At 41.9% G+C, this 27085-nt stretch overlaps 1 protein-coding gene across 2 annotated transcripts in view; it reads right to left on the reverse strand.

Annotated features, from left to right (window-relative positions):
• The window catches only part of ADAMTS12 (ADAM metallopeptidase with thrombospondin type 1 motif 12), a 190483-nt gene that overhangs the window by 22770 nt on the left and 140628 nt on the right, over positions 1-27085 (reverse strand). For both annotated transcript variants that reach the window (XM_054809427.1, XM_054809428.1), the window contains 4 exons: positions 23752-23996; positions 22242-22383; positions 9546-9672; positions 1653-1863 (listed from right to left, as the gene is read on the reverse strand). In XM_054809427.1, the coding sequence (XP_054665402.1) occupies positions 1653-1863; positions 9546-9672; positions 22242-22383; positions 23752-23996 (725 nt within the window). The remainder of the gene's footprint in view (positions 1-1652; positions 1864-9545; positions 9673-22241; positions 22384-23751; positions 23997-27085) is intronic.

A 27085-nucleotide genomic window follows, 5' to 3' on the forward strand; every position in this document is an offset into this window, starting at 1 on the left:
CACTGGGTACCAGAGAGAAGAGCCCAGCACCTCCCTCCCCACCTCCCCTCCTCAGGGAGCTGCAGAGAGCCGTGAGGTCGCCCCTCAGCCTCCTTGTCTCCAAACTAGACAAACCCAGAGTCCTCAGCCGCTCCTCACGGGACATGCCTTCCAGCCCTCTCACCAGCTTTGTTCTCTCCTCTGGACACATTCAAGGACCTTCCCGTCCTTGTTAAATGGTGTGTCCCAGCACTGCACACAGCACTGCAGGTGAGGCTGCACCAGCGCTGAATACAGTGGGATAATCCCCTCTTTTGGCCGGCTGGTTTTGCTGTATTTGATGTCCCCCCCCAGGATGGGGTTTGCCCTCTGGGCTGCCAGGGCACAGATCTTGGCTGCCCGGATCCCTTTCTGCAGGGCAGCTCTCCAGCCACTCCTCCCCCAGTCTGTACTTGTGCTCAGGGTTACTCTGTCCCAGGTGCAGAATCCGGCATTTGCACTTGTTAAAGTTCATCCCATTAATCATAGACCGATGCTGCGATCTATCTAAATCCCTCTGCAAGGCCCTTTGTCCCTTGAGAGAGTCAACAGCACCTCCCGGTTTGGTATCGTCATCAAACTTGCTAATGGTGCATTCAACTCCTGCATCCAGATCATTGGTCTTGGAAGTTTTGAAAAACTTAGTAAACTTCATTTTTATTGACACCTGAACTGGAAAACATTTGTTGTGTATTTGTTGTCACGATTGTCAGCTACACTGATAAACTATCTATTTATAAGGTGAACCATGAGCAAGTCGTACTACAACAGAACCAGAATAAAATAATTTTAAAATTTCACATGACTCAAAACCTACTTCTCCCCACTCCAGAAGTGCATGTTTAGTTTTCATGGAGAAGTCCACTGCTCCACATGTGGGGGACCCTGAACCCTCCTTGCCTTCAACAGAAAGTGAAGTTGTGAAACACCTGTAAATACCAGCATCCTAATCTTAAGAAAGCTAAGAAGCACGAGGTCCTTCCACAGATTAAAATCTATGACAAAGCACATCAAATGTGTGCTCCCTACTAATACTAACAAACATTGCAGAATACATTGCAGTATATTTAAACAAATTTAATATACTGCAGTGATCATTTTGATGACCTCACATTCTGCAGATCATCAGCTGCCATGAAATAATTGCACCATATTTAATTAACTCTTAAAGGATACACAGGTATTCTACTGTTTGTTAGGGCTTCAGATTAATACTAGAAGTAAAAAGCTTGCATACTGTAGCAAGAATAGCAGAGTTATGTATGCAAGAAATATGAAGGTAAAGAATATAAAAATGGTTCTTTGTAAGCCTACAGACATGACACAAAGCCTCGCTCCATCTGGTCCACAGCAGTAATAAGTACTACACAGATTTTCAGCATGCAAGCATGCTCTACTCTACAGTCCCAAAAGCTCAGCAAGCCAAACCCCTAGAAACAGTTAACACACAACATTTGCTGAGGTCTTTAGCAAGCAGGGCAGCTTTTTTTCTTCTGCACGAAGGATTTGTGAAGACACGTTAACAAAAAAAATCAATAAAAAAAAGGTAAAAAAGCAAGTCATTGGTCCTCTCTGCTGACTATAACAGGTCATTTTGAAAAAAAATTTCAATATTATAATTGACATGAGTTTACCTCAGTCCAGTTGCCCACTGTCCAGTCAGATGGGCACAAGATATCTCTGTTGCATGACAGATGAGTCTTCGGTTTAAGCAGGTGCTGGCACTCTGTGACAGCCAGTGCCTGCTCATCAGATCCCACTGTCTGGATGCAAAGTACAGTTCGCTTCTTCTGGCCTGTTGGGCCACACGTGGTTGAACATTTCTGCCACTCTCCTGCCCACCATCTGAAAAACGGAGGGGTAAGAAACATCAGAAAACACCACATCACAAGCACATTAGGGAAAGGTCAGAGACTACAAGAACCAGTAATTTAAAATCTGGGTTCAGATATATGTTTTTCATATTAAATCCAGATCACTCAAGCTTTCTCATCTGCCCTGTGCTCCAGTACCAGCCAGTCACTGAAAGATGCTGATTCCCACACAGCAGTGGGCACCAAGTATTATGTTTCTACAATGCATAAGAATCCACTGATTAGATGGTCTTTCAAATCCAAATTTGAGGAACTGGTAGCAAGTTTAGTAATCTGTTTACTCCATCCTATTGTTTATCTGCTTGCTCCTACCTCAGTACAGAAAGAATTACCAAATGAGAATCAGGGGAGGGTCTGTAATGTCAGCACAGAGGTGGGGAAGGTTCCCACACGTCTACACAGCCAGTACTGCACAAGTGCTCAAACTGGCCCTGCGTTACCTCCAGACGGAGAAGCAGCAAGGTACACAACCCCAAAAAACAGGCTAGTCAAAGCTATGCTGTGGGCAGGCACCCACGTGACAGCAGTGACCTGCAGTGCTGTACCTCTGGGTCTACTCTCTGCGTCAGCACTCAGCTGGAGTTTTCTGTACTTTGCTCCTTCATGAAGTAAAAACAAGCCCCTTATGTGTCTCTGTCCTGATCAAAGATGGTCTGCTGTAGTGTGCTATGCAATGTTCCACCGAATGGAAGATAAATGTTTCCCTTAGTGCAGTATTTTCCAGTGAGAAACACCTTACCAACGAGAGCCGTCCCCTTTATATTTGGTTTACCTTAGCCTTTCTCCAGCTTCATCCACTTATTTCTTCCCATGGTGGCCCAGAGTGGATCAAACATCTGCATACCTGCCTTCCGCGATAAGAAAGGGGGGGGGGGGGCAAAAATTTCTGGGTTTGTACTACTTGAGAAGCATTGGTATCAACTGTGACATTTGCCTAATGATTTACCTTTATACTTTAAAAAAAAAAAGTCTTTTTCCTTCCAGTTTAGAGTGCCCTAGGCAAGAACATAGCTCCAAGCTGCTGTATGAAAAATGTGGCCCAGCTGTGAACTCTAGGCCACAAAAGCTTCTAGACAATATTACTTGTTCCTGAGTTCTGAAGCAGGTCATGACAAAGCCTTATGCTGATAACAAAACAGGGATGTATTTAGAAAACACCTTTCTTGACAGAAAGGCAGAAAAAAATCAGTTTTGGTTTACAACGAACACCATTCTATTGTATTTTTTTCCTTTTAAGGTCAATGAACTTAGAGAAAAATAATCCCATTCTGATAAATATATCAAAGTTCAATGTCCAGTTTTATAACAGTTTTTGCTCCTTGCTTTGTCTCCCATCTTACTGTATTTCTGGCTTCTTCAGTTTGCTGACAATCCCTCTTCCCTTTCCTCTGTAGTTTCCATGTTCTTTTTCTGTTTCCTGACTAATATATTCTTCAGTTGCAAATGAGCTGTCACTGATGTGGAAGGCACTGATACCTATTCGTAATCATTAAAAAAAAAAAGACTCAGAGCAATCAAGCTATGCGCATAGCTCATTTGTGCAACCATCTGGTCCTCTCTGAGGTACCTACAACTCCCTTCCTTCTCTTTAGTTATGTATACATATCGCATTTCCTTTTAAATTACCCTACAAGCCTTTTGGGGCACAGACTATTTTGCTACGTGCTCTAGAATGCAGCCCATTGCCACCACAGCCCTGCATGAGGCCTCTGGACATTGCTGTAATAAAAGAACAAATTATTTTTCTCCTTCTCCTGTCTTTCTTTGGATTGTTGCTTGCTCTTCCAGGCTTCTGCAAACAACAAAGGAAAACTAACAGGTGGTTAAAGAGAAAGAGCAAGCGCATCTCAGTGGAACACAGCAATAAAAAAAGAGAAAAATATATTATCACAACCTGAATCAAGCCATTTCAGGGTTGTTTTCATCTCCTGCATCTTCTTTCCAATTTTATCATTTCTAGTATCTTGTAAATTGCTGACACCAGCACAAATGCAACTTGAAGTATGTGAATTGCCCTATTAATTTTAATGGAACCCAATCACATATTTCAAGCTACAGACATGCTAAGCTGACACCCCCTCACTCACCATTTTCAAATGGCTCTGTGTGAGGGTTCAGCAGTTTGCAGGTTTAAATACTGAACTCCTAGCAATAAATTATCAGATCTTACTACAGAACCTATCTTGATCAGCAATGGTGCGTGATTAATTATTGCATGCAAAACATTTTTAAAAAGTCATGGAAGAAAGTAAGGTGATCCAAAGTTAGGAAATCCCAGAATTAAGATTTTATCCTATTGCACCTTCATGTCAATCTAAATTACATTTAGTCATGTAACTTTTTTTATATTTCATAGAGTCCTTCCTCATTCAGTGCAGGTAACAGATGGTACTGGTGAGCAAAGCAGTTAATTGCCCGGCACCTTGTTTACCACACACACTTCAAAAAACTTGTTCTGACTCAAAGTTTATTCTTCTCATTAACTGGAGGTTTTAATGGTGAATTTTCCATATTTGCATTCTAGGGTACATGCACATGCCTTAAACACTCAAGCATGAGAAATTTAATATGGAAGCACATGCACTCTTGTCTCTTCGTGGTCACCACTGAGGACTTCTGAACTGTGGCACCCCAGCCAAAAGGGAAGAAAGGCAAAGCAAGGACAGCAGAACATCTACCATCCATTTGTCTGTTTTGATACAGGATGCCCCAAAGCAGGTCCTGGACCACACAGAAGGGAGCAGCACCTGCGTGACTGCTTTGCCAAAAACTATTTATCTTGGAGCTCCTGCTGTCTCCTCACACTGCAGAGGCATAACCAAAACTGGAGGTGACTGCTGAGCACACATGCAGAATTGACACAGCAATCTGAGAACCGAATGTGCAACTTCTAAGCTGAAGTGATCAAGCTGTCAGACCTCCCAACTGTAGGCTAGAGTGGAGGGCATTGCCAGGCAGATGTAGCTTTGGGCAGGTTATAAACAAGGCTTTCTTTAGATCACACATACAGAGAGATGCTTGGCAAAGAAAAGGATATGGGAAAGAAAACTCGTACGTAGCTGTGCTGATTGTGGTGAGAGCCTGAGACGAGTTGGTGGAAACTGAAGCCTGATGGGAGTCACCGTCCAGTACTTGCTCCTACCTCTGGCTTCTGATGGCATTTACCACTACAGCAACTTAGTGGTTCTTAAATATTAATGTATCATCTGGTTCCTGCAAAGTGACAGGACTGTCTTATTGCCACAGGCAGGCATGGCATGGGAAGACTGTGGTAACAAACAAACAAACAAGCAAAAATGCATGATTTTGGTAATTAATTTGTGTAAGCACTAATTTTCCTGGGGCCGTTGAGCTAGAGAGCAGTCTGTATGGTGAAACCATAACCTCAGTTAGTCTTCAGGTGTAGCTGTGAGTGCTCAGCTCTTCTGCAATCCAGCCTGGGACAGAGGTAGGGAGGTAGGGAGAAAATCTGATTCCTTTAGGTGGCATTCAGATGCCTTAATATCTCATGACCTATCTCTTTTCCACCCATGATGAGTTTCCCAGGTCTGTAACAATTAAGATGGGGCCCAACAGCCTGGTCCATTATACAATCCTCATCTATACCTAGATAATGTGTGCTGAATGAGGTCTGGATCCTATTGAAAAAAGTAGTAGCATTTTGGAACCAAAGTTTGCTATATTCACGTCTATGGGGCTGAATGTTCCCTCCCTCCCACCGTAATATGTCACACCTAAAGAAAGACTGTGTTCTTTCACTATGTGTTTGTATAGCATCAGGCACAGCAGAGACCAACAGGGCACTGATTTTCACTCTATGTATTATAATAAAACAAGATTTCCTATTCTTATTGTGCTGTTGGAGTCTACTAAGCAGTCTGGAAGCAGGACAATACAGTAATAGCAGATCCCAAGTACTTGTAAAATAATCTATTTATGGTTACTGAGTTCAAGTGGGTAGTCAGGTTAAAAAGGCTCCAGGCAATTTTCTTTACAGGGGGGAGCAAAACTTTTATTCACAACACTGTTAGTAGTTAAAATCCCACCCTTTTTCTTCAACTAGTATCTATTGATTTTTATCATTAACACCTATGGTGCTAAATACCTGCCTACTAAAGAAACATATAACTGGAAACCATATTCCATAGCATAACGTGGAACAAACCATGTATTTATGCTACAGTCTTGTTGCACTCCTGCTAAGCAGTATCACTCAGGTTTTACATGAACAGTCATATGACATTTTAACTTTCAACTGCTCAGCCATCTTTATTTTGTTCTAAGTCACCATGTGGCATACATGTATTGCAACATTTTAAATATTTTATTTGTTTCACTCCAGATTCTTTTAGTAGAAAGTGTGGGAAAAAATAAATGTAGACCAAATCAGCTAATAAAAAAGAATGTTAAGACTTGTACTTCTCAGAAGCCTGTTATTTAAACAGTTTATAATTAACTTCTTGAAATGGATTAATGAGATAATATCTGGTTTGTGAGGGTCACAAATATTACATTAATGTTATTCTTTGCCTGTAGCTACCGTTTGATAGATTATCTACTTCTGATTTAGTGGTCTAGTAGCTAGTTTCACGGTAGCATGTTTTCCATCAGTGGAATTTAGCAGATCATAGGAGGGAGGGTTATGCATGATAACATTCTTATGTTTAAGATAGGATGTTCCCACAAAGAAACTGGTTTGCGGTTGGGAGGCCTGAGATCATCTAACAGTTTCAGTCCCATGGCTACAGCACTAACTAGACGTCCACAACTCTAGCACAGAATTTAGCCACCTCTCTCCAGAGAACACTTGTTCTTCAGCAGCTTCACATGAACTCTCAGTTGTGCTTCATCATGCCATATGAGACAGCCACACCTTTCTCCACCATTCAGATTTTCTTTAGAACTGACAAATATCCCAACTGCACCAAGGACTTGCATGGTTTAAGCCTCAGCCAGCAGCTAAGCCCCACGCAGCTGCGTGCTTGCCCCCCCCCGGTGGGATGGGGGAAGAGAATCAAAAGGGTAAAAGAGAAGACTCATGGGTTTGGATAAAGACAGTTTAACAAGTAAAGCAAAAGCCATGTGCATGTGCAAGCAAAGCAAGACAAGGGATTCATTTCCCACTTCCAACGGGCAGGCAGGTGTTCAGCCATCTCCAGGAAAGCAGGGCTCCATCACACGTAACGGTGACTTGGGAAGACAAACGCCATCACTCCAAATGCCCCCCCCTTTCCTTCTTCTTCCCCCAGCTTTATATGCTGAGCATGACGCCATATGGTATGGGATATCCCTTTGGTGAGCTGGGGTCAGCTGTCCTGGCTGTGTCCCCTCCAACTCCCTGTGCACCCCCAGCCCACTCACTGGTGGGGTGGTGTGAGGAGCAGAAAAGGCCTTGGCTCTGTGTAAGCACTGCTCAGCAGTAACGAAAACATCCCTGGGTTATCAACACTGTTTTCAGCACAAATCCAAAACACAGCCCCATACCAGCTACTGTGAAGAAAATTAACTCTATCCCAGCCAAAACCAGCACGGTACTGTCTTGCAGTTCAGATGGGGATGTGTAACTGTCTGTCTGGATTAGAGGTGACACATATGCCATGGAAAGTAAATACCAACTAAATCTCATGCTGGTACTACAGTCTGGAACAGAGACCAGATCTACAACATGAAGGGCTAGGGAAGGGTTGAATCCATTCTTCACTGCCATCTCTTCTGTGAGATGAAGTCGGGGCCACCAACAGAAGCTAGTGAGAGCCAGGTTCAAAATAATTAAAATGAGGTGGTGCTTCACACAGTAGTCCTTAAAACTGTGGAATTTCTTGCAGGGGAAGATATATATGATAGAAGTTTTACAAAGTTGCAGAGGGAGGCTGAACAAGTACTTGGAAGAGAGGTCCACTAGAGGTTACTGATTAGACAAGCCATAAAAGCCTCTGGAAATGCCTTGAATTAAAAACAGTTGGAAGCTGCAAGGGTAATAGAAAGAGATATAATTTATGCTTGCCTTGTGTTTACTCTTCCTCAGGCATGTAGGCCCTGCTGGGAGCCAGAACAGACTTAGACCCTTGGTCAAACCACTACAGTCACTCTTCTGATATTAAGAGAAAACTAAGTATACAATGTGACTCTAGAATTAAATACACATGGGTTTCCTGCATTGTCAGTATTTTGCTGTCCTCAGAAGGATAACTAGTCCTTTCTTCTGCTGTGCAGAATGAGCTTGAGAAGTATCAGTGAGGCTGGCAGCATATGAGCTTTTCTGCCTGGCCTGCAGAAGAGACTGGTTCACACGTCACATAATTCTACAATCTGCCCAACAAGGGAAAAATTCTGCTCCCTCACTTTCAAGGGCAGGTCTGAATAATGCAGTCACTTAGAACAAATAGGATAAATTGAGCTCATTTGGAACTCTGGAATAAGTAGCAGAGTTTATATGTGCTATAAATAAAAAAACACCTCCATGCATGTGGGTAGCCTCAGCTCTTAACTAGTCAACTAGTTAATAAGTTTGATCTACTGTCAACTGATTTCCTAGCAATCTACAAATTATGAAATGCTGGTGGTTTATGCTTTTAACACTCATTTATAGAAGCTGCAAACACAAAGATGTAACTCCCAGAGGACGCATTATATACGGTTGTGAAGATACTTGGAAACAACCAATAAAACCAACAGCCATGCAGAATTTTTTACATTAAAGCTTCATGAAATTCACTGTTGGCAAATGTAATGTGATACACTTTAAGGGAATCATTGTAATGACTTGTTTTGATTCTGGTTTAACTAGAATTACTAGGGAAAGACTGCTATACCATTATGAACAGCATGATAAACAACTTCCAAAGACAATGAAAGACAAAAGCAAGATGTTCCAGTACCTAAAACATGAAACTAAACCCAATATTGATCCCTTCCGGCAAATCTGTGCCTATTTTACAAGCCCACAGTTCTACTGTCACCTGGAATGCTGGCTGTCGGTAGTCTTCCTTACCTTACTTGCTAAAATGATAGAACAGAAAAAAAGAGAGATGAAGAGGAATTAAAATAATGTTATGAGAATGGAAAAGTTGATTCCAATGTGATGACAGAATGAAGAAAGCTGCATTTCGCTGAAAGGAAAAAATAAGAAGGGAATGCCAAATAATAATTGTTATAAAGAAGGTACAATAATTAGTTACAGAAGTGGGCATTTCCACTCATCCTCCCTCACAAAAAGGACAAAGGAGTATAAAAAAGTACTGAAAAACAGCATCAAAAGGCTTAAAAAAACCTCTCTGCAAGTTACTTTTTGGAACACACATTAATACATTATCATTCAAGCTAAGACAGGAAAATGATTTTTAAAATAAGTAAGAATTTACAGAGTTTTCAGGCACATCTGTATCTAAATTGAACAACAAGAGTATCTTTACAGATAAGAGAGCAATCTGCCATTCCCAGCACAGACTGCTTAGTAACCAGCATTGGAAACCTCTTAGGGCAACTCACTCTTAGTTTGTCCATTACTGGTTTTCTGTCACCTTGCTCAGAAATGCTTGGGAGCTCTCACCATGGTAGGCTGCAGGTGCCACACTAATCTGGTATTAGAAACATCATCTTCCTTTGAATAATGCTGCTATTTAAGATTACCAGAGCCCTCCTAGTATCTGTTACCTTGGTGGACAGTCCTTTTCATAGCATTTCTTTTGTCGCCCATTTGGCTGTGTTGCTGGGTCACAGAAGGAGTTTTTGATGGCTCCACTTCCCTTCCGTGTGCAGTGAGCAATCTGGCGCCGCACCCCTGCGTGAGAAAGACAAAAAAAAAAGGAAGAGTAATCCCTGTAGGCTGGGGATGAGCTGCAGAAATCCTCTAGGATGAGGAGCACACACTGGTCATACTCCACATCCCAGAATACAGTAACAGCTGTGAAAGTCAGTTCTGCTGAATGTCTGAGCTAAATCAGGTATGAGCATCCTTTAATCAAGCTGAAAAGGTGTTATGCAGACCTCTTTTAGATCAGATAGCTCAAGCAACACACTAGAAAACACTTTCCTTTAATCTCAATTTAGTTGTCAGCCTCAGAAAGGGCTCCTGCAGGCCCTGAAGTAGGTTTAAAGGGCTGTGAATGGTTCTTGGATTACTCACAGATAAGAGGCAACACAGCAGCATCAAGCTATTCACAGCAAGGGCATTTTTACCGATCTTTTCTTTGTACTTCTGGGAAGGCTGTTTAGGTAGAATACAACTAGATGGAATGTATCACCAAAACTATAACCCTATGATTCTTAATGATGAATTCCACTTTTCAGAAGTTTTGGTACAAATAGATGATCTTTGAGGTCCCTTCCAACCCAAACCATTCTATGATTCTATGAAATCCTGACCCAAAATGATGATGACATGAGGGAGAAAAATATCCTGTTTTCTAAAAACCTGTCCTGGATAGAGTTGATTTTCACAAGAAGCTGGGAGGAGATACAGCCAGGACAGCTGACCCAAACTAGCCAAAGGGATATTTGACACCATATGATGTCATGCTCAGTATATAAGCAGGGGAGCTGGCCGGGGAGGAGGGGTTGCTGCTCAGAGATGAGCAGGGCATTGGGTTCGGAGCAGTAAGCAGTAAATTGTGTTGTGTATCACTCACTTTGTATATTCTAAGTACTGTCATTCTCAGTACATGTCTCCCTTTGCTGTCCCAGTAAACTGTCCTTATCCCAACCCAGGAGTTTTACCTTTTTCTTCCAATTCTCCTCCCCATCCCACCTGCGACGAGGAGTGAGCGAGTGACCGCATGGTGCTCAGCCATGGCTGGGGCTGAACCATGACAATAACTAATACAAAGCGCTTGTCACAAGATGCAAAGCACAGTAATGATGAGAGACACAGAGATATCCCATACATACAATTTATGTTATTTCCTAGGAGTTCCACTTACAAAAACTCCAACTCATTTAACAGAAAGGAACATGAACCAAAATACTGCGTTGCCCTAGTGCCAATCTAAAGAAAACCATTTGCCAGAGCCTGCCTTCCACAGAGTTTTGCAATAATTTGACATACATCCTGTGCTGCAAACCCAGCATAAAAAAGGTATTGCAATATTACAGTTTAAAAGGTTGTAGCTAGACTGATATAGAAGCATTAAAATAGTAGCATTAGACCTACACAAATCCTGAGGACTAATAAAGACTGAAGAATCCTTGCTTATTAACTCTAGTTAAATTAACTGTGCTATTAATTCATTGCAATTAATATGCAGACAGTAGGTCAGTGCATCTCTGTGACTTTTAGCCTTCTCCAAGGAAGCGAAGGGCCTAATAGCACTGTTAATATTGTGTAAGGGTTACGTGTTAGACTATTTTGCAGTATGTTTAGGAGTTGAGCTTTTCCTTGCCTCAGACCTCATCATAACTAGTTTGGGAAACTATCTGGAAGAACAGAACAGTAATCCATAGATAATAATACTTGGAAAATGTGAAACTATTCCTCTATACAACATATACTTATGTTCCTCTATATAGCAATGTCCCCATATATGGCAATTAAAACATATTACGTAAAATTTCATGCTAGCATTATGGCTATCTTGCTTTAAGTAATTTCACAGCATTCAACTTTTTTTCCTCTCAAAAATTTAAAAATCTACTTATAAAAATAAATTAAAAAACCCTCAAAATACCAACTCTAATACTAGGAAATCCAAAGCTGGCAACATAGGTAACTTTTGGCAGGAGAACTGAGCACGGACTGCATGGGCAAAGGGGAAGGTTGTAGTCAGATATTACTGAAAAAGGCCTCCACAAGGAAATTAAAAACTTTCTATGCGTATTTGGGTCATTCGATAGAAGCAGATGGAAACCTCTATCTCATTTTTATAGCACCTTAAGATATCAGGGCTGTGACACTAGGGAAATGCTATCACTTCTAGAGTACTTTCAGTCTCGTGACAGACATATAAGACAATTACGACAACAGCACAGGATTTGGTGACTGAGTCTCCTCCAGTCATACGTGAAGGTTGATTTTCTAGCACAAGGATTAGTTTCTCTTAGAAGGGATGATTACAGGACTGCAGCTCTGTGCTCCCACTAATTCTCTTCATGGAGGCATTCAGGCTCCTGGGTACACAATGTGAAGTAGCTGCACTCTGTAGGGTGGCTGGACGTGGCTCTCTCCTGTCCCTAGGGGACTTCAAGCAGCAGAAAGCTTTTTGGTTCAGTACAGGACTCCCAGGGAGCAGTGCTTTCTTTTATGCTATGAAACATGTAACTGGAATAGTTAGTGACCTTCCTGCTCATTGTAAACAAAGCAGTTCACAGAAATATGTTTCTGTCCCTTTCAAAATCATGATATGTTGTTGTTAGAAATGCAAATAAGAGAACCCTTTTGCTTTGATAAATTTTTTAGTGTCATTTCAGCTGCTGTAATTCACTTTAAACCCGCTATAAACCTTTGCAAAAGTTTTGTTTTGACGCTGTGTATTCTCATAAAATGTTTGCTGATCTCTGGCGTCAATAAACTTATTTATTCAAACAAACAATTTTTATTATGGAAATTATGTTAAATCCCGTTTAGTTTCAAAATCTGGAAAGTTCTGAGATGGATATATATCTTTAGAGAAGCCATAAATGCAGTTTTTTATCATGACTATGTATAGTTCAGTTCCAAAGTTGGAAGGAATGCTATTATGCATATATTTATATGCACATATATATACATAGGTATACATATAATGATACATAATGAAATATAGTTGGTTTTTTTCAGCTTGAGCAAGTTGAACTAGAAAACATTGCAGAAATAGAAAACTAGTCGCCTCACACTGACCCTGCCCTACCAAACATTTACGCAGTTACATACTTATATGTGTAATATCCTATTTAAGTCACAGATTCTAAATATACTTTAAAACTCAGCAACACTGAAGACCTAAGCACTATTTCTATAGGGCTCTATGAGGATAACTGTTTTCCTCCCTTCACCTCTTTCACTTCTGTCTGACCTCAGTGCTAACCAGTCCACGCTGGCAACTGTTTTGCATGCACAAAGATGCTGGCTGTATTCATCAGGATATTGTGGTCATAATCCCACTGAAAAAAACATGCTTTTTCCTCTGGAGTTGAAACATCCCATTCCTTTCCGCTCACCTCAGCACTCACTGCACGGTAGGTATCACTACCATCACTTCACCATCTCTGTTGCTGTAAGAATCACTTGCAAGTAAAATCAAAAGTTAGCTGAAGCAGCCCTTCCCACACCCATGTTTCTTTAAACAGAAGTGTACCATCTCAGCTCTGTGGAAAAAACACTACAAATATTTTTTGGAAAAAAAAAAAAAGATAATGACAATAGTCAGATCAAAGAATGGTGTTGATTTCACTAGATTGCTCACATTGTTTCTACCCCTCTGCCACTTCATCCCTAACTCAGGACTTTTTAGATGGGAGGTTGACCCATTCAGTTCCTGCTTTCTTAATTTGCAAAAAAAAAGGTGCCAGTTTAAAATAATTTAGGTGTGGAAGGTTTTTGAAACCGAGATCAGAAATCTGTTGGCTAAACAGCCCTCAGTTTGGGCAAAATTGAGGCTGAGAACAAAAGAAATGAAGGACTAGAGGCAAATATACAAAATGTGTAGGCAAAATAGCATATTTGTAAAACTAATTTGAACAGGTAATCATCACAGTTGTGCATCAAATCAGATACTCTGCAAGGAGTTCACTTTGGTATTTGAATGAACAAATTATATTCAGTGCACGTACAAGTTATGCACACAATACAAGAGCCAACTGTTACATTCTTGGTGTTATAAAACTTAGAGTCCTAATAGCAAAGGAAAATATAGTGACCTTTGTTTTCTAAAATCCATGCTACAAGTTCAGTACTACATTTAAGTTCAGGAAGACCTGGAGGTAATTTTGCAAAGTAGCTCTGATAACAGTTGTGAAGGATTTAGAGGGCACATAACAATTAACCCCCAAACAAATCTTACAGTTAAGTCCTTTTCCAAAGCTTTGAATATTTGCCAATTACTGATGTTATCTGTGGAGAAGTAAATTATTCAAGTTGCCTAATATTGTCCCTTAGTGGCAGCTGTGCTGCGCTCTGCTTCTTGTTACGTTCAATGCCACTCAAAGCTAGTTCTAGGAAACATGAGTAAAGCCTTCAGACAAGGATAAAGTATTTATACATGTAATTTCTATTTGGCCATTCTTTAAAGAAAGAATAATGGGTAGTTGGTCTAGAAAAAAAACTCAGTGAGGCATTTAAATTAATCTTCCTATAAAAAGCATAAGGGCTTTACATGCTGTCATAACAGTAGGCTCTGGAGGGACAGGCTCTTGGCCAGAGGGTGCAGCAGTTTGCAGGACACCGTTCAGTGTGCACACATCCTGACTGCAAAGCAATTCCTTTCTGCATAAAGCAAACGGCGGGCAGAGATTCAAACTGGCCTGCAGTGAAGACAGCACAAGGCTTACAATTCTTAGTATAAATTATCCCCTTCAGCATTTGTTTGCCATGAAATAAATTGCAATGAAATTACTGAACTATTTTCTACACTGCAAATGGATATCAGGTATTGCAATGTGTTCTCCTTTTTCCTGCATGCAGTATTAGGTATGTTTGCTACAGAAAACATTGATTTTTCAGACAATACTTTTAACTTGTTAAATGGTGTTATCGTAGGTTGGCCAGACCCACTCTTTGAGACAGGGGTGCATGAAGTAAACGAAGGAAAACAAGCACATTTGCAACTTCTCTTTCTCAGTTGCAATGTAGTTGGGGAAGGATATGGGTCAGGCAGGACTTTTTAGTGCCACGAATGACAATTAGACTCTACTATACAGTAAGGCAAGCAAGCCCCATGGCAAGCCAAAGTCAGGCCGCTGAGGAACATCAGACCATCAGGTGCTAAGATTGAAGTGGCTCAGGCAGATCTGGACTGGCAACATAAAGGTGAATTATTTATGGCTTTGTGGGCCCATGACACCTCAGGCCATCAGGGAACGGATGCAACATATAGATGGGCTCATGATCGAGGGGTGGACTTGACCATGGACACTATCGCACAGGTTATCCGTTAGTGTGAAACATGCGCTGCAATCAAGCAAGCCAAGCGGGTAAAGCCTCTGTGGTATGGAGGATGATGGCTGAAAATATAAATATGGGGAGGCCTGGCAGATTGATTACATCACGCCCCCACAAACCCACCAAGGCAAGCACCACGTGCTTACAATGGTGGAAGCAACCACTGGATGGCTGGAAACATATCCCCTGTCCCATGCCACCACCCAGAACGCCATCCTGGGCCTTGAAAAACAAGTCTTGTGGTGACATGGCACCCCAGAAAGAATTGAGTCAGACAACGGGACTCATTTCTGAAACAACCTCATAGACACCTGGGCCAAAGAGCATGGCATTGAGTGGAGGTATCACATCCTCTGTCATGCACCAGCCTCTGGGAAAATCAAACAATACAATGAACTGCTGAAGACTACGCTGAGAGCAATGGGTGGTGGGACCCTCAAACATTGGGACACACATTTAGCAAAGGCCCCCTGGTTAGTTAACAGTAGGGGACCTACCAATCGAGCTGGCCCTGCCCAATCAAAACTTCCACGTCCTGTAGAAGGGGATAAAGTCCCTGTAGTGCTTATAAAGAATATGTTGGGGAAGACAGTCTGGGCTACTCCTGCTTTGGGCAAAGGCCAACCCATCTGTGGGATTGCTTTTGCTCATGGACCTGGGTGCAGTTGGTGGTTGATGAGAAAGGGTGGGGAAGCCTGATGTGTACCTCCAGGGGATTTGATTCTGGGTGAAAATAGCCAATCATTTAAATTGTACAATATTGATTGCTACATAATACTGCGTATCATCACTACTATGATTACTATATGCCATAACAACACTTACAGTAAGAATCACCCAGACCAATGGAGAATGAAAGCAAGCAAGGTGCAGAGGTGATGAAACCAGAACTGGCTTCAGCAATGAACACCCAGCAACTTCCTCGAGATTGACATCTTCAGCCTGCAGACTATGACTATGGACCATGCCAGATACATCAGTGTCCTGCTTTCGGCAGCGACAGAGTTAATTTTCTTTCTGACAGCTCATGTCGTGCTGTGTTTTGGATTTAGGATGAGAATAATGTTGATAACACACTGATGTTTTTAGTTGTTGCCAAGCAGTCAAGAACTTTTCAGCTTCTCATACTGCCCTGCTGATGAGAAGATGGGGCACCCAAGAAGCTGGGAGGGGACACAGCCAGGACAGCTGACCCAATCTGACCAAAGAGATATTCCATACCATATGACATCATGCCCCATTTCTAACTGGGGAGTGGGCTTAGAGGTGTGTCAGCTGGGGGCCTGGCGCAGTAGCTCGGGGTCTTGTGCAGCAGCATTCGGAGTGATGGCATTTGTCATCCCAAGACACTTTTTGTTGTAGTGTCTACACTAAGTCAGGGACTTTTCAGCTTCCCACACCCTGCCAGATCACAAGAAGCTGGGAGAGCACAGCCAGGACAGCTGACCCAGACTGGCCAGAGGGATATTCCCCACCATGTAACATCGTGCTCTGTATATATATAACTGGGGAGGCTAGCCAGGACACAGATTCACATCTTGGAAACAGACTGGGTGTTGGATTGTTTTATTTTCCTTTTGCATGTGGTGAGCAATTGCATTTGTGCTTCACTTGTGTTATTTTTGTTATTGTTTTGTTGTTGTTGTTGTAGATGTTACTATTATCTTCCTTTGTTATCCCATTAAACTGTCTTTATCTCAACCCCACGAGCTGGTGGTTTTTTTCCATTCTCCTCCCCATCCCCTTGTCAGGGGGAGGAGTGAGTGAGCAGCTGCGTGGTGCCTAGCTGCCAGCTGGGGCTGAACCATGACAGGACGGCATGGTGCTACCTTGAGGCTAAGAATCTTTTGAAAAATATCTTTAAGTAATAAATTCTGAAAAGGGATAGCTTCACTCTACAAAGACATTATTCATCATTGGGACATTTTCCAGTTACGTTTCCCTTGAACAAGGAGCTGTATCGTAGGGCTAAACCCGTATTTTTTCTCTTAGGGCAGATGAGGCTTTCCTGCATCAGCCCATTCCCATGCCTGCAGCCCCATTTGTCAATCCCTAACTCGGGTTCACTCTCTTGGCTCCAGAAAACATTTGCTTGCATTGCTCTGATCTCTCTGGCTACAAAAGGCCAAAATCCCCTTGGATTTACTGCTACCATATTGACCAGCCACAACGAGAGACCCTATGCTGAATCTTTAGACAGGTCCAGGTTTGCCAAGACAACAAAATTCTAGTTAAGGATCAATCTCTCCCACTGGGTATGGTTGTCAAAGTGAGCTCGATAGTTCATCTTTCCTGGCCCTCCCTTTTATCCTGAAAAACTAATTGTTTATTATTTACCAAATGATGACTGCAAAAGTCCTTGAAGGTTATTTTACTACCACATTTAATCTAAATAAATGTAACTTTCCCTATCTCTTGCCCCATTGTAGGCTTGTCTTCTGTAAGACTTATCATGCAACAGACTGATAGCAGAAGATGATCTTCCTGCCCACTTCTAAGCATTTTTTGTAGAAACCTGTCAAAACTCTTCAAACGTCTGAGATATGGCACAACAGGTCTGTTACTGCCAATGGCAATATATTGTGACTCTAAACAGTGTACGTTCAGATTAAATCAATCTCATCATTTAAAGCCAGGAGGAAGTTCTGTGGAAGTCAGAGAAGGGAGTTGCTTAATCCAGCAACATTGGGAACATTCAGTTCTGCTTTTATTCTACCTCCCGGTCCTGAAGTGAACTCAAGGTGATCAAACCACAACATGTAACTGCCTGAGACTTTCTGGTTCTAGGTCAACAATCACTACTGTGCCCATTCCCTGCTAAATGTAGCAAGACTTTTGACTTTCCAAATTTCCATAATGATGGAGAGCTAACATTTTCCATATAAACCTTCTCTGCTAATACACGTTGGTTTTTTTATGCAGCAGAGCTCCAGCTTTTTTTGCTGATGTGTTTGTGCTCTGCTCCTCTGGGCATAAACCTGTTATACTACTGCACCAGTGTGGTGCTTAGGAGGGCCAGGCTTAGTGCCAAGCTAACATGACAACAGCCTGCCTGGTCCACATTCAGACAGCCCAGAGCACAGTCAGATTAAGCATGGGATATCTGAAGAAAACTGCAGACAGACTAGTATCAGAGCTCCACTGGTTCAAGTGATGCCCTGAGGCTTTGTGCCAGGGTTTCCCTTTTTTTCTGGACAGAGAATAAGTGACAATACCCTGACTGCATCATGTATTAGCAGATTACATCCTCCTTTAGGCTTTTATAAATGCATGTATCTAAGAGGGAAGAGAGCAAAGGGTCTATTCATTCCTTTTCTCCTGTCCATGAAGGAATGCAGACAACTGGGAAGGTTTCTGTCTGCTTTTTGAACTGTGATGCACCTCTTGGTTCCCCTACAAAATCAGGTCAGTAAATCCACAATCTTGCCTGAAACATATCGTTTCTACTTATGCAAAGAAAAAGCTAATGAGCTGAAGAAAATTTATTAAAAGCCCAAAGACAGTAAACAGGAAAACCACTTATTAAATAAAAACTGAAGAAAAAAACACCCCCATATCCTGCAGTACTCCATTTAAGTAATCCATGTGGCAGTTAGAAATCAAAGCCAAGTCACACAGTTCTTTAGCCAGAAGGTAGTACACAGGGTTATAATTTACTTAGTGAGAAACAGTTCTGGGAAAAGTGCAGCTGATGTGAAAAAAACCCAACAATATTACAACATAATAAACAGTCTAATAACACTTTTTCCCCCTCTTTTTGTCATCATGCCAACTGTTACATTAAACCCTATTCAAAACTAGGTAACAGAACTAGAACATACAGAATGCAATTAAGCAAAACACTAGTTTTGGGTACCTATTTAAAAAAAACAGGTTTCTTTCCTGCTAACCAGAAACCACACAGTGTTTTGTGCTGAGAGACTGTTCTCAAAAACAAAACAAACCCCAAACCACACAGATATTTGCACAAACATATATATATGTATGGATAGATGTACAAGTATCTCTATGATATGTCCATTATATGTATAAAATTTTTTTATAATATAGGAATGTTATTGGGATGAGGTAATTTACACTGATCTTCTAAAATTCTTCTTTTAATCTTCCAAAATGAAGGCCATAGAATGTCCTTTGTTCAAACCACTGAAAATGTATTATTTTAGTGTCTTCCCTGACAAGAAATACTTAAAAATTGTTACCCCTGTAATCACCACTGCTTCTAGATTCCCAACTGGATTTGCTACAACATTTGTCTTTTTCTTTCCTTCTGAAAATTAGTTAAAGCAAACAATAATTATCAAAAACCACCGACAAAACCCTAGTACTAAAACAGAGAAAAGTCTTATTTCATGTTTTGTCCAGTGGCTGTAACATTGATCTTCTACTGTTCTGTACAGTTTTCACACAGATGGTCAAAGAAGAAGGTTCTCATCATATCGCCAGGACTCTTCTTCTGTCCAAATTCAGGAACTAGTTCAGACAGAAGGCTGAAATCTCTTCCCCACAAGTGCAGACATCCTTTCAAACACAACACTTTTCTCATCTTTTAAAAATGATTCCCACCAAGAATGGATTAAAAACCTCTACTTTTTTAAAGAAACCGTCAGTCCTGTTATGATTATCATTGGTTTACTGCGAGCATTAACTTCAACTCATTGATCTGTTAAGTACTTTAAAGAAAGTTTTCCTGATAGCATTTTTGGTGTATTACCAAACACAAGCTTTTAGACCTGTTGTTAGATTCTACTTCGTGGTTGTCATTCCACTTGTCTGGTTTAACATGCTGCACAAAACTACAACATAAGTACGGCTGCTCCCAAGCCGTTGCACTGGGAGTGGCAAAGATTCCAGAGGGACCTTGACAGGCTTGAGAAGTGGGCCTGTGCAAAATGCATGAAGTTCAACACGGCCAAGAGCAAGGTCCTGAATATGGGTTGGGGCAATCCCAAGCACAACTATAGGCTGGGTGGGGAATGGATTGAGAGAAGCCCTGAGGAGAAGGACTTGGGGGTGTTGACTGATGAAAACCTCAATGTGACCCAGTAGTGTGCGCTTGCAGCCCAGAAAGCCAACCGTATCCTGGGCTGCATGAAAAGCAGTGTGACCAGCAGGTCGAGGGAGGTGATCCTGCGCCTCTACTCCGCTCTTGTGACACCCCACCTGCAGTACTGTGTCCAGCTCTGGGGTCCTCACTACAAGAAAGACATGGAGCTGTTGGAGCGAGTCCAGAAGAGGCCACAAAGTTGATCAGAGAGCTGGAGCACCTCTCCTGTGAGGACAGGCTGAGAGAGTTGGGGTTGTTCAGCCTGGAGAAAAGGCGGCTCGGGGGAGACCTTATCATGGCCTTCCAGTACCTGAAGGGGCCTACAGGAAAGCTGGAGAGGGACTGTTTATCAGGGAGTGTAGTGACAGAACAAGGGGTGATGGGTTCACGCTGAAGGAGGGTTGATTTAGATTAGATGTCAGAAAGAAATTCTTCACTGTGAGAGTGGTGAGGCACTGGCACAGGTTGCCCAGAGAGGTTGTGGATGCCCCATCCCTGGCAGTGTTCAAGGCCAGGTTAGATGGGGTTTTGGGCAACCTGGTCTAGTGGAAGGTGTCCCTGCCCATGGCAGGGGGGGTTGGAACTAGATGATCTTTAAGGTCCCTTCCAACCCAAACCATTCTGTGATGCTATAAGTTCTCAAGACTGATTAAAGTAATTATTGAGAAATGCACAAAAAGCATTGTTGCTTATCAAGGCAGGAGAGAAATGAAGAGTATTTTTTGTAGTTAACATATTAGAAAGACTCAGTAGGGAAACAACAGTAGGTCACAAATTAGTATTGCTGGGAAGCATGGTTATTTGTGAACTACAAATTACAAGGAAAAGAAAACTGTAGTTTTTCATTTTGGTTCACAGCGGTTGAGAATTTCAGGTCAAGTGTTATAGAAGCCTGTTTGCCTTAATGTATTTTGGCTTTAAAATAAAATGTTATTAAATCATTTATTATAACCATGTGATCTGCTTTCCCATCAAATGTAGTTTAAAGAACCTTACCTTTTTGAGAACACTGTCTGGATAACTTAAAAGTAAAGATCAGATTTGCCAGTAAGGAAGACAAATAGTATGTATTGGATTTGCGTGGCCAGGTTTTGGTACCAGCGTGGGGCCTAGAGTGGTGGCTTCTGTGAGAAGCTGCTAGAAGCTTCCCCTGTGTCCAACAGAGCCAATGCCAGCTGGCTCCAAGACGGACCTGCCACTAGCCAAGGCTGAGCCCATCAGCGATGGTGGTAGCGCCTCTGGGATAACTAGTTAAGAAGGGAAAAAACCCAACCTAGGAAGGAGCTTTTGTGGTCAGAGAGAGAAAAGAGAAGATGTGAGAAACTCTACAGACACCCAGGCCAGTGCAGAAGGAGGGGGAGGAGGTGCTCCAGGCGCTGGAGTAGAGATTCCCCTGCAGCGCATGGAGAAGACCATGGTGAAGCAGGCTGTCCGCTTGCAGCCCATGGAGGAAGGATGATGGGCAGCAGAGACTCCCCTGCAGCCCGTGGAGGACGCCACGCTGGAGCAGGTGGAGGCACCTGAAGGAGGCTGTGACCCTGTGGGAAGACCACGCTGGAGCAGGCTCCTGGCAGGACCTGTGGCCCTGTACAGAGAGGAGCCCAGGCTGGAGCAGGTTTGCTGGCAGAACTTGTGACCCCATGGGGGACCCACGCTGGAGCAGTCTGGTCCTGAAGGTCTGCACCCTGTGGAAGGGACCCACGCTGGAGCAGCTCATGAAGAACTGCAGCCCGTGGGAAGCAGTCACGTTGGAGAAGTTGGTGGAGGACTGTCTCCTGTGGGAAGGACCCCACGCTGGAGCAGGGGAAGAGCGTGAGGAGTCCTCCCCCTGAGGAGGAAGGAGCAGCAGAGACAACGTGTGATGAACAGACCACACGTCCCCCTGTGCTGCTGCGGGGGAGGAGGGAGAGAAATCAGGAGTGAAGTTGAGCCCGGGAGGAAGGGAGGGGTGGGGGGAGGTGTTTTAGGATTTAGTTTTATTTCTCATTACTCTTCTCTGTTTTGCCTAGTAATAAATTAGATGAATTTTTCTCTAAGTTCAGTCTGTTTTGCCTGTGACAATAATTGGTGAGTGGTCCCTCCGTGTCCTTATCTCGACCCACAAACGTTTCGTTATACCTGTTCTCCCCTGTCCAGCTGAGGAGGGCAGTGATAGAGCGGCTCTGGTGGGCACCTGGTCTCCAGCCAGGGTCAACCCACCACACAGTAATAGGACAAGGAAGTAAGGAATTACCTCTTCCACAGGTAACACTGCAGGCTGTCCAGTCTCCATACTGCCAAAAATACTCTGGCTCTCCAATCTCGTTCTCATGACTTTCTTCTTTACGTACAGTATATTCATACTTGATTCCAGGGTTAGTTTCTTGAAAAAGTAGCTGGAAAAAGAGTGTTGTTTATTTAAGTACTTATGACTTTAATAATCGACTGGCACGAAGCTTTCCAAGTGTGAAAACAGAAGAATCAGCAAGGTTTAAAGTAGTCCATTTTGTAGCCTCTAGTTCAGAGAAGCAGACTGGCAAAACTTCCATTTGTGCACTGACAGTAGTGCACACATATCTTTCTAAGACACAGTTGTTTGCTGTGCACTTCTGCAAGCACAGGTAGGGGTAAGTGGGTCAGCACAATTGGTATCCTATTGACTGTAAGAAAATAAAATGCAAAGTCCAAGGCACTACCAAATTTGCTGCTGATTAAGAACTATTGCCCATCACCATTATAAATGATAATTTCCCTACCCATATGAAATAGCTGTTACAAAACAACCAGTAGGTCAGAAAATTACACTTTATTCAGATAGTGCCTTAATATTATTTTTCAGTGTTTCTGGATTAAGAAGGAAAATTCCAATTGAGAAGAGCCACTCAAGAAATGTACTGTTTGGCTGATGAGAGGGAGAAAAGAAAAACATCATCAAGGGATAAAATACTTCAGCAATGAACATCTACTCTTCCTCCTAATTGTTTCCTTGACCTTGTTTCTGACAATGAAGGTTGAGCACCCATTAGATGTGCCTTCTGACCAGACATTCAAAGTGTGAAAGTGGCTCCCATCACACCCCTAATACTTCTTTTAATTGCATGGTGGATATACAGGCAAACAAGCCAGGAAAAAAAAAACTTGGAGAAAAAAGGGGCAATTGAAAACTATTTTTTGCAGAATTAACGGAAGCTGATTACGTTTAAGTTAGAATCTATAAAGCAACATAAAAGAAACAAAAGGGAGCAACCTCAGCAGATGCTAACTGGATCCATTTCACTCCTCATATGCTATTAATCCATCTATCTAATGCTGTATTTTCTCACTCATTGTAAGCTGTCAGCCTTCCCTAGCTCTCACTGTTCACAGCTCCTTTTTTGTGATAAACATTTACTTTTCATCTGTGTCTAGTCCACATCACAGTCACGTGTTGGTCTAAACTGGCACAAGAGACAGGAAAGTTTAGGCAAAGGACTGACCAACTACAGGTGGAAGGATCCCTATCCTAGTGGCAGCACCTGATTATACCAGCCTTTGATAATCATCGGACTATGACACTGGACATCTATTTTCATGCAGGATGAACAACCCTCTCAAGCAAGGTATTTGTTTCTCTCCGAAATAGCTCAAATGATTTTTGCAAGAAAGAATGCGAATGGAGTAGTTTATATAAAAATATACATATTTTTCCAGCCTCAGTATCACAGCCCCAGCACATTCTGCTGCCATCCAAACCCAGCAGGTTCTGCTAGCAACTTCCTGTTTACCTGAATCCATATTGATTCATTGGTGGGTCCTGGAGCAGTCAGATTTTCTAGATCCCCTGTTCTGTCATACTGAAATATCGTTCCTGCCACTTTGTATTCACCATTCCACTGGATGATAAAGCCTCCATTCAGGTAATATTTTTCTGGATCTTTGCTTCGTACAGCAAGGAAATTTCCTGCTTCTGCAACTTCCATGACTTTGATTCCCCTCGCACCTTTCGGAATTAGGCCAATATCAACGTATCCTAAGAGACAAGAAAGGTTCGTGGAGATGAACAACAAAAATGTCACTGCATTTTACTGTATAAGACTATTAAAACATCAGCTTTTCTAGCAAATACATACAAATGTTCTATCACAGACCTTGTATTTCAGTCAGTTAATAGTGTGACTTTCCAAATCAGGTTTTCCAGCATCAGTTGGGAAATACAAGTATGTGTTGTGGCATTTAGGAGGGTTATGGAGGTGGATGCTTTTCTGAGCTGTGTCAGGTGAAATCTACTCCACAGATGAGCATCACCATCTCCACAACCATACCCAAGGGCTGTGGCATACTGCAACATGAGCACTCTGGAGAAATGCCAGGGATTCCCAGCAAGTTAACAGCCTGTGGTGGTAAAGGTCTTCTGAATTTGCAAGGAAAGTTTTCATCTGTCATCAATGTACAGGTATGTACATAATTCCATGTACCTTCTCTTAGGTCATTTATTCTCCACAGCTGTTTCCCATAGACAGCCTTGCTACAAAACACTGAACATCATTCAAATGCCTCAAATTACCATGATCAGCTGAATGTATTTTTATGAACTACTGATTTTCATTAGAATGTTCAACAGCTCTTCATGTATAAGTTACCTGTAAAAAAATAATTTTTGGTATGTGTGTTAAGAATGAATCCAGTGTATCTATTACAGAATTTTGTTTGCACCACAGGCAATATATGACATCAGACTCCATGCTTCTCACCTTGCAGGGAACTGCTATTGCTACTGAAAAAAACTGTAAAAATAGGAAGTTCACATAGAAATTTGAACACAAACTCAGATAGCTTTCTTGCTATTGCTCCTGGATGGGCTTTAGAAATTGGATGGATGACAGGTCTACAAGCAGGTGCCCTGGGAGCATGAGCTGCAGTTTCTGATGGTTTACTTCCAGATTGGAACATACACGCTCCTCAGCTCTCATCAAACACTGCTGAGGTAATGAATTGAATTCTGAGATTCACATCCCACTCACCTTTCTTGTGGAATAAGCTTATCACCTTTGATTACTCACTCACATGAGTGAGATAAACCACACTGGGCATACTAGGTGATCTTCAGTATCAATGCTTTCCACCCATCGGAAGTATTTACATGCTGTACAACAACCTACTGTTGTAAATACATGCCCCAAAGTCTTTGACATCTGAATTTTCTTTGCAGCTCTCTTGTGGGGTTGTAAATACTGGTTCTAATGTCTTATGTTGGTTATGGTACAAAAAAAGGCCTTCAGGCCTTTCCAAATTAAATGCCATATATTTTTTCCTGTGAATAACATTCAGCAGTGGGAGTTTTCTGGTTGTTGCCTTTTCCAAATTTCCCAGACTGACTGTGGAAATTCAAACTTTTCAGTTTTTTGTAAGTGAAGGGAATAGCAAAATCTGGAGGATTACTCAATAACTTTTATTATAGAAAACCAGCAGTCTAGGTCTATTAGAAGTAACCCAGGTCTAATGATTCTCCCAAATGTTCTATTCATTCAGCGTACAGGAGAAGCGTTATGAACACAGTGTGTGATCGTGTAAGTAAAGACTTGATTAGAAGGCATACTCGCAAGTGGGCCAAATTAACACAGCATGGAAAATCTTAATTGTGTCATGTCCTGAGAGCTTGGCTTTGCAACCTTGGTGTCCTTTTCCAGCAGTTTCTTTTCAAATGTAATTCAAATAACATTTGTTCAAAACACAAAGTATAAAACCAATAAACCATCATTTTCTTACTGGTGTAACATAAAAATCTGTATCCTCTCAAGTTTTTGCATAATTATTTGTCTATATTACCTGCTGTTGCTCATAAACCTGATTTTAAATGTGTTGCAACTGTCTGGTGATAGATGTCACCATTTGGTCAATGTATCACATTCCCAGCCCTCCCTTTTTTGAATAGCTAAATTACCTCCTGATTTCCCAGAACCTCACACTAATTCCCAATGAATGTTATCTGCCCTGAAAGCAAAGCTAATCAGCAGCAAGCTTTTGAGTTTGTCACTCAACATAATAAATTTTTGTTTAAAAATTATGTGGATGGTGTTTATATAATTGTTCCTGGTTATATGGTTTCATCTGATAAGGATCTACAGATCTGAGATTCAATAACACTGAAAATGTCAGCTGTCTAACCTGCACGCTGTGTTCATTAAATCCTGGAGCATCCATATCATGGGTGCTCCCACACACCTGTGAAATGGCAACTCTCATATGCTATTAATCTTTCCCCTTTTAATTAAAATTAAATCTATATTCTCCTAAACATGGATGAGAGTACAACATGAATAAATTCATGCAACCCTTGTGGTAGGCACAGTTCTACCAGGAATGAAGAGCTTGCTTCTATTTTCCCATTGTGGTGAGAGAGGAGTAATTACACTGAGGTGGTTAGCACAGTATTGCAGATCACATGATAATCAGATCTAGCTATTTCTCCTTATTACAACAGCTCGCATCCCACTCTCCAGTTTGTCATATCTGTGAGCTTCTTTCTCTTAAAAATGCATGCTCCTGAGGCACGACTTTTCTCTAAGCCAGGCTCTAGGCACTACCACAAGAACATTATGTGTAAAATAGCACAGGCTCCCAGTGGCATATCAGATTTGCAAGTCAATGTACAGTTGCATACAGCCTTCTCACAGAATAGGGGGAGAACTGCAGTGTGTGATGGAAATGGGAAAAAAATTATTGTCCAGATACAGTCTCCTAAGTGAGGATCCAGGAGACTTTCCAGTCTCTCAGATCCCTATTTGCATCATGGTTATGTCCAGACTCCATCCTGAGGCTAGGTTCAGGCACACACCAGATCTGTCTGCACTTTGGTTGCATGAAAAGGAAACAGGGGTAGCAAGGAGACCATGGCATGTGTCGATACAGCCCCAGCCAAGTTGGTCAGGAGATAACGGAACGAGGATAAACCTTCAGGTTAGTGTGAGTACAGCCACAGTTTCCTTGTTTGCCCATCGCTTTGCTAAAATTCTGCCCTTCACAGGAGTGACATGCACCTGATTTTGCCTTCTGACTGGCAGAGTAAGACACCTCCAGCCTTATTGCACAATCCCTCATTTCCTAATTTTCACAAATTTA

The sequence above is a fragment of the Grus americana genome, chromosome Z (genome assembly GCF_028858705.1).
Source record: "Grus americana isolate bGruAme1 chromosome Z, bGruAme1.mat, whole genome shotgun sequence".
In the NCBI taxonomy this organism is placed as follows: domain Eukaryota; kingdom Metazoa; phylum Chordata; class Aves; order Gruiformes; family Gruidae; genus Grus; species Grus americana.